Consider the following 12,358-nt stretch of genomic DNA (forward strand, 5'->3'; position numbering starts at 1 on the left):
CCTCTCAGAGCCCAAAGGCTTGAGAGCCAAGAACAACACCTCAATTTTCTTATCACCTTCCCTGCCAGGAAGCTGGGCGTTGCCAGTGGGGATCTTGCCAGATATCAGGACCCCTGTCTCTCATCAGGCCTGGTCCACAGGGCCTGCCTCCCAAAGGGTCTAGAAAGGGATCCTTACAGAAGCACTGTGGGAACTTGGGCTTGAGAGCTGGGAGCCTAGCCCTGGGGGACGGGAGTGAGGGCTGCTGATGGTGATCGTCTTGTCCGGATCATTTCTACTGGGCCCCCCTCCCCTATCCCGCCTGCCCAGTCCTCTTTGTGCAGGCGAGGCCCTTAGGGCTGTCGCTCAGCCCTGTGGAGCTTTCAGGGCTGAGGGTGAGCAGGACTGACCGGCCTTAGAATGCCGCCCAGAGGTCAGAGTTGGGGCGGGGGCCGGTGGGGCCTGCTTAGACTGCGGAGCGGGAAGGTTCCCCAGCACCTGGCTCACCAGAGCCCCTGAGAGTCCCTGCCCAGCATCCTGTTCCTGTCGGCCCTTCCGCCAAACCCAAGGGCAGCAGGCGGGAGCTGTGCCTGCCTGGGGATCCATTCTGACAGGGCCCTTGGAGAAGGCCCAGGTCTGCCGGACCCCTGACACCTGTGGTGGGAACGCTCCCTGGCCCCGGGACCCTGTGGCCAGCGGGAGGGCACTGGGGCAGGGGACCAGCCAGAGGTAGGTGTCCTGGGAAGCCTTTCTGACCATGAGCAGAGTGGGCAGGTGTCTGCGGGCACCCGACTGAGTGGGAAAGGGCCTTCTCCACACTGGGGATGGGCCCAGGAGAGGGCAGGGTTGCCAGAGGTGGCCTCCCAAGACCTGGACCTGAGTCCTGGCCCTCCTCTCACCTCAGTCCCAGCAGGGAGCACCTCCCTCCATGTTGCAGGCAGAAACGGAGGGAAGGAGGAAGGAGCTGGAAGCCCCTTCGCTGGGTTGCAGGCAGTGTGAGCCCTCGCCCAGGGCCCACCTCTGGCAGCTGGCTCTGACCTCACGGCCTACCCCCCACTCACTGACCTACCCGGGGCTTGGTAGGACCAAGATGCCTCGGGCGTCTCCCCGCTGCACCTGGCCGCCCGTTTTGGACACCCAGTGCTGGTGGAGTGGCTGCTCCACGAGGGCCATTCGGCCACGCTAGAGACCCGGGAGGGAGCCCGGCCGCTGCACCACGCCGCCGTCAGTGGGGACCTGACCTGCCTGAAGCTCCTGACAGCCGCACATGGCAGGTAAGGAGCCCAAAGTCCCGCCTGGGGGGGCAGCCTGGGGCGAGCTGGCCAAGGGGAGGCTGCACCATGGAGGGCCAAGAGGACAGGCTGGTGGCCTTTGAGGTGAATCCTGCAGGCCGGCATGCTGTCACTGTGGGGGTGAGCTGGCAGGAGCCGAGGGCAATGAGGCCTCTACCCACAGGCCAGGCAGTGGCAGTGCCATGCCAGGGCCCAAGGGGACACAGGCCAGTGCTTCAGCTTGGAGAGTGGCTGGGGGCGGTGACGATGGCAAGATGCTGCTGTGATGCCCAGGGCAGGTCTGGCCCCACCTGGGGGCATCTCGGGACCTAAAACAGCTGGGGACGTGGGCAGCTGGCAACCTGTGAGGGTACCCTCCCATCACCTGACAGGAGTGGGGACTGTCTAGTGGACTTGGGGACACAGAGGCTGAAGCTGCCTCTGTACTGCCCCACCCCTGTGCTGGGACCCCTAGAGCCGGGCGCTGGCCTCATCGTCTCTGGGGCCCTGTGCCCCCTTCTGGAATTAGTGGATAGGCAACGAGGAAGGACCAGGGTCGGGACAGCCAGTGAGGCAGATGGCCTCCCTCCCCACCTGGAAGCTCCTCCAGTCCTCGCCCTGCTTACAAAGGTCACTGTTGTCATAGGAACAGGCCCTCTGCCTCCTACTGTCTTGGCTGAGGGCGAACCTTCCTGTCCCCCAGGGACCCACCTACCTCTGACCACGGCTCTTCTCTTTTCGAGGCAGCATCTCATTTTCCTGTCGCTGCCCCAGAGGCTTCAGTCCCCCACACCCCCTTAGCTCCAGGACAAGCTGCGACAGCTTGCTTGTGGAATCGGGTTCTCATTCCTGGGTGTTCCCATCCTGGACTGCTTGGCAAAGGCCTTTGGGATTAGCTTCTGTGGCTTTTCTCCAGAGCGTCCACACCACCCTCAGCCTTGGCTGGCCACAGTCTCTCTCAGACCCACACGGCTTTTAAAGAAGTTTCCACCATTGGAAACTGAGAGACTTGGGCCGAGCACAGTGGCTCATGCCTGTAATCCCAGCATCTTGGGAGGCTGGGGCTGGAGGATTGCTTGAGCCCAGGAATTCAAGACTGGCCTGGGCAATGTAGCGAGACCTCCATCTCTACAAAAAAATTTATTTAAAAATTAGCCAGGCATGGTGGTGACTGCCTGTAGTCCCAGCAACTCAGGAGGCTGAGGTGGGAGGATCACTTGAGTCTGGGAGGCGGAGGTTGCAGTGAGCTGGGATTGTGCCACTGCACTCCAGCCTGGGCGACAGAGCAAGACCCTGTCTAAAAAAAAAAGAAGAGAACCAGGAGGCTTCATGTTAATATGCACACACACACGCACACACACACACACACACACACAAATGGGAAGGTCCTGTACCCCCGGCCTAGTTCCCGCCTGGCATTGACCAGCAGCAGCCGAGAGGTGGCTGCCCCTGGCCAGACCATGCCCCCTCCAGTTGCCCCCGACCCACTGGCTGCATCATGGCCTGCTCCCAGCCACCGCGCTGGACACCGCCTGTTCCAACCCTGGATGCAGTCAAGGACACCTGGCAGAGTCCGGTGAAAGCACGGATCCTCCCCTGAAAAGGGCACCAAGGCATACTGGCAGCCCTTTGGGGCACATTCCATGAGGGAGTGGACCCTCAGGCTCTGCAGGTGCAGGGGACGATCCCTGTGTGGTCCAAGGCCAGGAAGTAGCCACCAAGGTCCTGTGTCCCCCTTGCTAGGAGCAGGGGAGAGGCTGCCAGGGGGCTGGTACTGGGGGACTTTGTGAGAGGAGGGGGATTCAAACCCAGGTGCAAGTCCCTGGACAAATCAGCTCCCAGCCTCTGTTTCCCCTCTGCCAGCTGAGGCCTGTGACTGGACTCTCCTCTGGGGTGGACCCTGAGTTGTTCAGATTCGTCTATCAGAAGTGGGGAGCAGGTGTGGGGGTGCTCGTGAGATCCCTTCATTACTCCTCAGCTTCCCCTCCTGAGAGGGGAAGGGCCCGGAGGTGGAGGGTCTGGGACAGGGTGGCGTGGTCAGCAGGCTTGGCGGAAAAGCAGGCACGAGCCCGAGAGTTGACCCTCCCCGGTGACTTTGGCCCTACCTCCATGCTGCCACTGTGACCCCAGCCCAGCCAGTGCAACCCTCAGCTCCACAGCTACCAGGCACCCAGCGCCACCTGCCACAGGGCACAGGGCAGAGGGAAACCCTAAGGGAGTCGGGGGTCAATCCTGGGCCTCCACTGGGACAACTGAGAACCTGGAAGCCAAGACTGTTACCCCTCAGGTCTAAGAAGATGCACCACCCCACCTGTGTTTCAGACCTGGACCCAGGAGTCCCCAGAAAAGGACAGGATAGGAGAGTGGGGTTGCACAGCCACCTGGGGGAGCAACCTGGAGTGGGGAACCCCGCAGCAGCAGCTGGAAAACATGTGGGAAACTCAGTCATCACGGGCAGGGCCAGGGGGCAGTGGTGAAGTCCAAGCAGCCGAGGGATGGGCTCAGCCATAGGCAGGGACTGGGCCTCCAAACCCTCCCTTCCCTGCAGCAGCGTGAACCGGCGGACACGCAGTGGCGCCTCCCCACTCTACCTGGCCTGCCAGGAGGGCCACCTGCACCTGGCCCAGTTCCTGGTGAAGGACTGTGGCGCTGACGTGCACCTTCGTGCTCTTGACGGCATGAGCGCCCTGCACGCTGCCGCCGCCCGTGGCCACTACTCCCTCGTCGTCTGGCTGGTAAGTGGGTGCCAGAGGTGGGAAGGGGACATCCAGGGAGTGTGGGCCCTCCAGCAAGCAGAGCCTGGAGCCTAGATGGGGGCTCCAGAGGGAACTGAGGACACACAGGGCTGTTGGGGCATCCGATGAGCTGGTCCATGGCTCCCGAGAATCTGCAGCTCCGGCCAGGCTGGGCCCCGGAAGTTTTGACCACCTGTAGTGCACTCTGCTCTGTGGGGTCATGCCACGGCTCCCCTGGGGCTCTCCTAGTCCCTCTCTCCCTGGAAGTCCTGGTGCTCTCACAGTTGGTGGTGGCCCAGGTGCTTTGTCTGCGCCCACACCAGCAGTGCCCAGTTCGGGCCACTCGGCCACTTGTTCAGGCCCTGCCGCCTGAGATGCCCGGGCCAGTCCTCACCTTTCTCCACTTCTGGCCTCTTTGGGGAAGGAAGACCTGAGACCCCAGAGCAGAGTGGCTGAGGTTGGGGAGGTGCCATCTTCAAGCGGGGGCTGGGGACTTCCTGCCTCTACAACAGAAAAGCAGAGCAGGTGGGACCTGTAATCCCAGCTACTCGGGAGGCTGAGGCAGGAGAACTGCTTGAACCTGGGAGGCGGAGGTTGCTGTGAGCCAAGATCACGCCACTGAACTCCAGCCTGGGCAACAAAGTGAGACTCTGTCTCAAAAAAAAAAAAAAAAGAGTAGGGGAGGCCCTCTTTGAGGAGGGGACTTGGGGGCAGAACTAAGGATGGACAGGAGGCAGCCGGACAAGGAGTGGGGCCCAAAGCAACTTCCTGAGAGGGGCACAGCTCATTCAGAGGCGGGGAGAGCCTGGCCCGTGGGGCCCGGGGGCGGGCGGGAAAGGCAGACAGAGGCGCTGAGAGGACCGGGGCTCTTTCCTGAGGGTCCTGGGGAGCCACGGAAGGCTCGGAGCCAGGAGCAGTAGGATCTGACTGGCATATTGGAAGGTCACTGTGGCTGCTGATGGAGAAGTGAGAGCTGCCTGCCCCCAGACCTCCCATGCTTGCCTGGGGCCTCCTGTCTCCTGGCTCCCACCCACTCAGCTCCAGCTCCTTCTCCAGCAAGCCAGGCTGGCTCTGCCCCCGGGGCCTTTGCATGTGCTGCACCCTGTGCCTGGCACACAGCTCCCCAGCTGCCCCTGGGGCCTTCCCTGCCCAGCTGGTTTATGGGGGGAGCCGCCTGCCCCGACCATCCTCACTCCTGCTTTCCTCCCCACCGGTGCACCAGCACCAGGCACACGGCACGTCTGACTCCTGGCCTTGGTGGTGGTTTCCACCTGCCGGGGTGTAAGCGCCAGGAGCTCCGTGGGTGCAGGACTTGACCACCTGCTACGTTCCCCGCACCTGGCACGCAGTCAGGCTCGGGAGATGTTTACTGAAGCAATGGGCGGGCAAGTGAAGGAACAGGGGGCCTGGTCCCTTAGGATGGCGCCTGCTGCTCACCATGGCCCTGAGGCCGTTGGGACGGGTCCCGCCTGCTCACCGTGCCCCCGGGCGCTCGGGATGGCGCTGGCCTGCTCCCCGTTGCCCCAAGATCCTCAGGCTGGTGCCTGCCTGCCCACTTTGTCCCCAAGGCCGCCTGAATTGGCCTCTAGCCTCCCTTCGTGGAGACTGCAGCCCCTCCCGGTGCCTCGCCTGCAAGTGCGCCCCTCCCCACCCCGGGGCGGCCTCTCCAGCTCCTCCTGCTGGAGCGGCCTACCCCAAAGGAAGCTCTCTGGACCTGGGTCCCACCCTGGCCGTCCTCCCTTTGCCCCTCCAGCAGTTCTGACCCATTCACTCCAGACCTCAGCCTCCCAAACTATGCCTGGCTCCCGGGATGAGCGGTGGCTGCACACAGTGGGCAGAGCAGCAGCAGCTCACCACAGGGGGTCCTGAGGGAGGGAAGCAGGGTGTCCACTGAGCCCCTGGGACTGTGCTGAGGCATGAGCGGCCCTTCCTGGGGAGAAAGCGGGCAGGCCTCGGGGTCTCAGGGCCAGAGAGGCCACTCCAGATGCGAAGGAGCCCCACGGCAGCCCTGTCCCTGTCTCTGTTTCCAGCTCATTGTGCTTTGCCCAACAGACACTTCTGAGTACTGATCAGTCAGGAGCGCCCTGGCTGCGCTAGGAGGCACTCACACCGAAGGCGACGGGCCGCTGGCGGCTCTGCTGTTCTCGTGGCCTCCCCAGTGGGGAAAGCGGGCACATTCAAGGCAGGAAGGAGGGTGAAGGCAGGGAGCCAGCACGCCCATCACCCCTGTCAGGAAGGCAGGCTGTCCAGAAGACCTCCGCGTCCCACTGGCAGGCCCAGGCCCCATGGCTGTCCCAGCTGCACAGGTTTCAGCGAGTCAGTGTAGAGGACTGTCACCTGGCTGGTGCTGTGGACCAGAGCAGGGGCCCTTCAGAAGGCAGATCAGGCCCCAGAGGCAGGGCTGGCCTCAAGTCGCTCCAGCGGTGGTGGCCGGCAGGTCAGGGCCCCAAACCTCATTGCCTGGCTCGAATCCAGGCCCTGGAGGGAGGCCACAGGACCCGCTGCTCCAGCAAAGGGGCTCAGTGCAAATGCCCAACGAGGCAGCGCCACCCTTGGGCCAAATGAAGTTCTTCCCTCCCCGCCCCTCCCTCCCTTCCTTCTCTCCTTCTCTCCTTCTCTCCTTCCTTCATAGCGAACACATGTTTACTCTTCCCTAGGTGTTTTCATTTGCCATGATGTTTGCTTTCAGATTTGGGACCATGGTGTCTCCAAATTAAGCTACTGCGCTCACTTCACCCCCACCTGGACCGCAGAGGTCCTGCTGCCCCAGGGTGACGGGGACGCACGTGCTGAGCCTGCCCTGTCCGGGGTTTCCTGAGGTTGTACCCTGTGCCCCGAGAGGTACAGCCAGAGTCCACTTTCACTTCTGCTCCGAGCCCCTCCCACTCTGTGTGCCTCCTGCCTGGGAGGGTGGCTGCTCCCTCTGCTCCTCCTTCCCCAGGTCACATTCACCGACATCGGACTCACGGCACGGGACAATGAGGGGGCCACGGCCCTGCACTTTGCAGCCCGAGGCGGCCACACACCCATTCTAGACCGACTCCTGCTGATGGGTGCCCCCGTCCTGAGAGACTCCTGGGGTGGGACCCCCCTCCACGACGCAGCAGAGAACGGGCAGATGGAGGTAAGGTGGGCGTGAGGGAGACAGGGTGAGCAGTCACAAGTGCCAGCCATGCCCAGTGCTGTGTCACTGACCCTCACAGCAACCCTGTAAGAGTGATGACCCTCTTTTACAGATAGGTAAACTGAGGCTCTAAGTGGCACTGTCACTTGCCCAAGGTCAAGAGCCCAGGGTCAAGTGGCAAGATCCAGGCTCTATGCTCTCGTCCTGCGTACCATCCTCCCTCCCTTCGCGCAGAAACTCCCTCGTGCCTGGTCAGGGCTTGGTCTTGGTGACAGTCTTCTCAGAACAGCCCTTGGGGCGGACCCTCTGCCGTGAGCAGCCTGCGAGTAGAGCTGTGGCAGGGCTGTGATGTCAGCCCCTTTGCTATTACCCAGATACATCTTGGGGGCTCACATGGCCCAGCCTCAAGGACACGACATCCAAAAACCCCACGTAGGCAGGGATGGTATTCAAATGTTCAACAACATCAGAACCACGCCCAGCCTTTGAGGGTGGGTGCAGCCGTAAGCTGCTGGCCCTGCACGGGTGCCCACCCGATGTCGACCTCAACTAAAGGCAAGGCCCCATCTCAGGAGAATGCACACAGTTTACTTCTCCCCAGCCCCATCCGGTCCTGAGCAGTGTCGGGTCTGTTCACCTCCATGAAGTCTCCTGGTTCCCCACGTTCTTCCAAAGCCTCCTGGGCCCAGGCTGCTCAGTCGGGAGCCAGCAGCGTGCTCCAGGCCTCTGCAAGGCTAGTCTGGGCGGATTTTAAGTGGAAGTGCAACCAACCATCGCATTCTGGGTCTGCAAGTCTAGACAACTGCTCCCAGCTGGAACCCAAGGTCTTCCTGGGGCCCCGGGTCACCCAGTCTCAGCAGTGCCATTGAAACAATCACACACGGTGCAGCCGCAGAGCCATCGGAAGGCACGCATTCCCTGCAGAGCTGAGCCTTTGGCAGAATGCCGATGAAACCCAATACCCGCTCCCGGCAGCGCTGCTGAAAGCATCTTTCTCTGAGGCCCCCTAACTACCGCCCTTCCTCTCACCATCCCCCGTCCACTCAGCTCTGCACAACCCAGCTCTGTCTCCCCAGTCTCTGTCCCCAACCTAGACAGAGATAGGAAGTGGGGGGAGGGATGACCCGCAGGCCCTGGGAGGCGTGTCCCCGACAGGTGGCTGGTGGCAGGAGGAGCTCTGCTGAGCGGCTCAGGCAGGCCCCAGGAGACTCGGCTCAGAAGGGGTAAGTGGCCCCTGGCCAGTGGTTTTTAAGCTTTTTTAAAGCAGCAAAATCTTCTTTCAAATGAAATATTTGATAGCAGCCCAAGAAGTTTAATAAATCAGCTGACTCCTCAGCCTCCTCAGCTTCCCTCTGTAAAAAGAAAATTACTCAAGCCTCAAAACAGAGACTTCTTCCCTTTTAAATTTCTTACTGTGGAATTCAAAACACACAACAGCGTGTCATCACCGTTTGCAACCTCTAACTCCTAGGCTCAAGCAATCCTCCTCCTACCTCAGCCTCCTGAGTAGCTGGGACTATAGGCGCACGCCACCACGCCCAGCTAATTTTTTTTAAAAATTTTGTAGAGATGGGAGTCTCACTGTGCTGAGCCCAGGCAGGCCTCAAACTTCTGGGCTCAAGCAATCCTCCCACCTCAGCCTTCCAAAGTGCTGGGATGACAGGTGTGAGCCGCTATGCCCAGCCTTTTCCTCCATTCTTGACAACTTATGTTAGTACAGTACATTTGTCACAATTAGTGAACCCAAACTAGCACAGTGTTACTAACTAGAGCCCACACTTCATTCAGATGCCCTTAGCTTTTACCGAATGTCCCTTTTCTGTCCCAGGATCCCATTTAGGGTGCCATATTATATTTAATTATCAAGTCTCCTTAGATGCCTCTTGGCTCTGACAGCTTTTTCCCATTTAAAAATAAAATGTCAAAACAATGAGTTGATCCTCCAGCAGCCTCTAAAGAGGAATGATGGTTATTTTTAATAGGTTTTGTGTTTCGGTATATCACATTAGTTATTCTTTTTTTTTTTTTTTTTTGAGACGGAGTCTCACTCTGTCGCCCAGGCTGGAGTGCAGAGGCTCGATCTCTGCCCACTGCAACCTCTGCCTCAGCCTCCTGAGTAGCTGGGATTACAGGCACGTGCCACCACACCTGGCTAATTTTTGTATTTTTAGTAGAGACGGGGTTTCACCATGTTGGCCAGGCTGGTCTTGAATTCCTGACCTCAAATGATCCGCCCACCTCGGCCTCCCAAAGTGCTGGGATTACAGGCGTGAGCCACCGTGCCCGGCCTAGTTATCCTTTGAATGGTGTGAATTACGCTAATTATTTTTTTAATTGTTAAATTGTGATTAAAAAATACGTAACATAAAATTTACCATCTTAGCCATTTTCGAGCACACACTTCAGCAGCGCTAAGTCTGTTCACGTTGTCGTGCAGCAGAATTTCCACAACTTTTTCATTTTGCAAAACTGAGACTCTATGGCCATCAGACAGCAATTCTCCATCTCCCTTTTCTCCCAGCCCCTGGCCAGCAACATTCTACTTTCTGTTTTTTATGAACTTGATGACTTAGGATATCTCATATAAGTGGAATTGTACAGTATTTATCCGTTTGTCTCTGGCTTAGTTCACTTAGCATAATGTCCTCAAGGTTCATCCCTGTTGTAACAAATCAGAATTTCCTTTTTATAGCTAAATAATATTCCATTGTATGTATATACCACATTTTCTTTCTCTAGTCATCTGTTAATGGACATTTGGGTTCTTCTGCCTTTTGACTGTTGTGAATCATGCTACCATGAACAGGGGTGTGTAAATATCTCTGAGATCCAGCCTTCAAATCTTTTGGATATGTATACCCAGCATTAGAATACCTGGATCTACCCTGATTACTTTAAAATGTTACACCAACCTTGCATTCTTGGAATAAATTCAACATGACATATTATTCCTTTTAAATATAGCTGAATTCAATTTGCTAACATTTTGTTTAGGATTTTTGGCCTTATATTCTTGAGTAAAATTGGCATGGAATGTCCTTTTTTGTTTTATCCTTGTTAGATTTTGGTATCAAAATATGCTATGAATTAGGGAGTGTTTCCTCTTTTCCTATTTTTTGAGACATTTTGGTTCTATTAGACTTATTTTTTTCTTTAAAGGTTTTGCGGAATTCACTCATGAAATCCTCTGGATCTGGCTGTTTCTTGAGGGAAGGTTTTTTATTACTAATTCAATTTATTTAATTATAGAACTACTAGGGCTTTCTATTTTTATGTGTTGGTTTCAGCAAATTATATTTTTCTAGGATTTATTTCCTAGAAATGTTCTAGGAATCAAATTTATCTAAGTTGTTAAGTGTATTAGCATGAAGTTATTTTTAATATTCTCATGATCCTTTATTGTCTGTATGTAGTAATTTCCCCACTTTTAATTCCTGATATTGGGTATTTTCGTGTTTCTTTTTTTGTCTCAATCAGCCTCACTAGATGTTAGTCACTAGTTTTTCCAACGATCAGGTTTTAACTTGTTCAAGGTCCTCCAAAAAGCATTTAATTGTCTCCAATGTATGTTTGTTTTTTATTTCATTAATTTCTGCATTTATCTTTGTTATTACTTTCTTTCCTAAATTACTGAGATGGGTGCCTACCTCACTTACTTTTCAACCTTTTTTCTTTTCTAATGTATTTATTGAAGGCTATAAATTTTCCTCTAAGTACTGCTTTAGCTGTATCCCACTGTTTGATAATTGTTCAGTTAAAAAATATTTTCTAATTCCCATTTTGATTCTTATTTGCCCTAGGGATTCCTTGGAATTATGTTTCTTAATTTCCAAATATGAATGTGTTCCTTCTAGTTATCTATTTGTTATTAATTTCTGTCCAAATTGCATTGTGGTCAGAAAATATGCTCTGGTCATTTCAATCCTTTGATTTTTTGATAAGTTACTTTATTGCCCCATGTATGGTCAATTTTTATCAACGTTGCATGTGTTCTTGGAAAGACTTTAGAGTTTGCAGACTGTTCTCTACATGTCCATTATGTCATTGTGTTCTTCAGATCTCCATAGGTACACATTTTAGTTTACTGGATTTCAAATGGATTGAGAGAAGTGTGTGAACATTCCTGGCTATTATTCTGGATTTGTCTGTGTTTCCCTATAATCCTGTCACCATTTGTTTTATATATTTTGAACCCCATATCTAGTCTGTTTTATCTGACATATGTATACACATGACTTTTCTTTCTATACTTATTTGATGGTGAAGCTTATTCATACTTTACTTTCAGCCTTCTGAATCCTTATGTTTGCCAGTACCTCTGGTTAACCATATGCAGTCATGTTTAATTTTTTTCATCAGCCTGACACTCTTTATCTATTGGTGCATTTAGACCATCTATAGTCAGTATAATTACTAATGTTTAGGGGTTTATTTTTACTCTGTTATTTTGAGGAGATGTGATCTGGCTGCCTGGATTTTTCTTTATTTAAAAGTAGTAAGCACAGTTGTTTTTTGTCTGTTAGTTCTCAGAGCTTTATTTCTATTTCTTTGTGGGCTGGGTCTTCTGGTTCTTGTTCATGGTATTTTATTTCCTTGTATTTTTATTTTTGTTGACGTATGCTGACATGAAAAATGAAGCGCAGGCATAACTGGAGGCCTTGGCAATATCTTATTTGCCTTTGCTGGGCACATGTGGGCCTAGGATCATCTTAATCCGCATTCCAGGCAGGAAGTTCCCAGGACCACCTCCGTGACAGGAACCAGGGGCCTGGCTGGCGTCTGGCTTCCATTTTCTCTGAGGATGGAGCCCTTGGCCACATTGGGAAGTGGTCAACCAGAGCCCCCACCCCTGGTGGAACCCGCACTGTTCCTGGCCTCCCTGGTCCCCTGAGGCTGCGGGAGGACGGCACATCATATAACTGTTCTTCCGTCGTCAGCCCAGGCTCAGGGCAAGGGCAGTTCTGAGTGCTGGGCTCCCCCACACCCCTCACCCCCCAGGCTTTCCTTTTCTCCTGAGTGTGGCCATGTCACTCCTGACTTCTGCGTTACCTTACTGAGGCTGTCAGCAGGTGACTTTTACAGTGAATCCGTGTTTCACGTCCTTGGGCAGTGGGTTGGTCTGACCCACCTGGTTCTCTCCTCCCTGGAGTGGATCCATCTGCTCACCTGCTTTTCCACTGCTGTGGCCTCTGCACAGACTTCCAGACAGAGTTCTCTCTGTCACTACCCACCCTCTGCTGACAATCCCA

The 12,358-nt window shown here is 55.1% G+C and overlaps 1 protein-coding gene across 1 annotated transcript in view; it reads left to right on the forward strand.

The window, feature by feature from the left end:
• Positions 1 to 12,358, forward strand: part of ESPNL (espin like) — a 32,270-nt gene that overhangs the window by 459 nt on the left and 19,453 nt on the right. The window contains exons 2-4 of the mRNA XM_004033432.5: positions 1,063 to 1,253; positions 3,799 to 3,985; positions 6,927 to 7,109. Of these exons, the coding sequence (XP_004033480.3) occupies positions 1,063 to 1,253; positions 3,799 to 3,985; positions 6,927 to 7,109 (561 nt within the window). The remainder of the gene's footprint in view (positions 1 to 1,062; positions 1,254 to 3,798; positions 3,986 to 6,926; positions 7,110 to 12,358) is intronic.

This window comes from Gorilla gorilla, chromosome 11 (genome assembly GCF_029281585.2).
Source record: "Gorilla gorilla gorilla isolate KB3781 chromosome 11, NHGRI_mGorGor1-v2.1_pri, whole genome shotgun sequence".
NCBI classification, from domain to species: domain Eukaryota; kingdom Metazoa; phylum Chordata; class Mammalia; order Primates; family Hominidae; genus Gorilla; species Gorilla gorilla.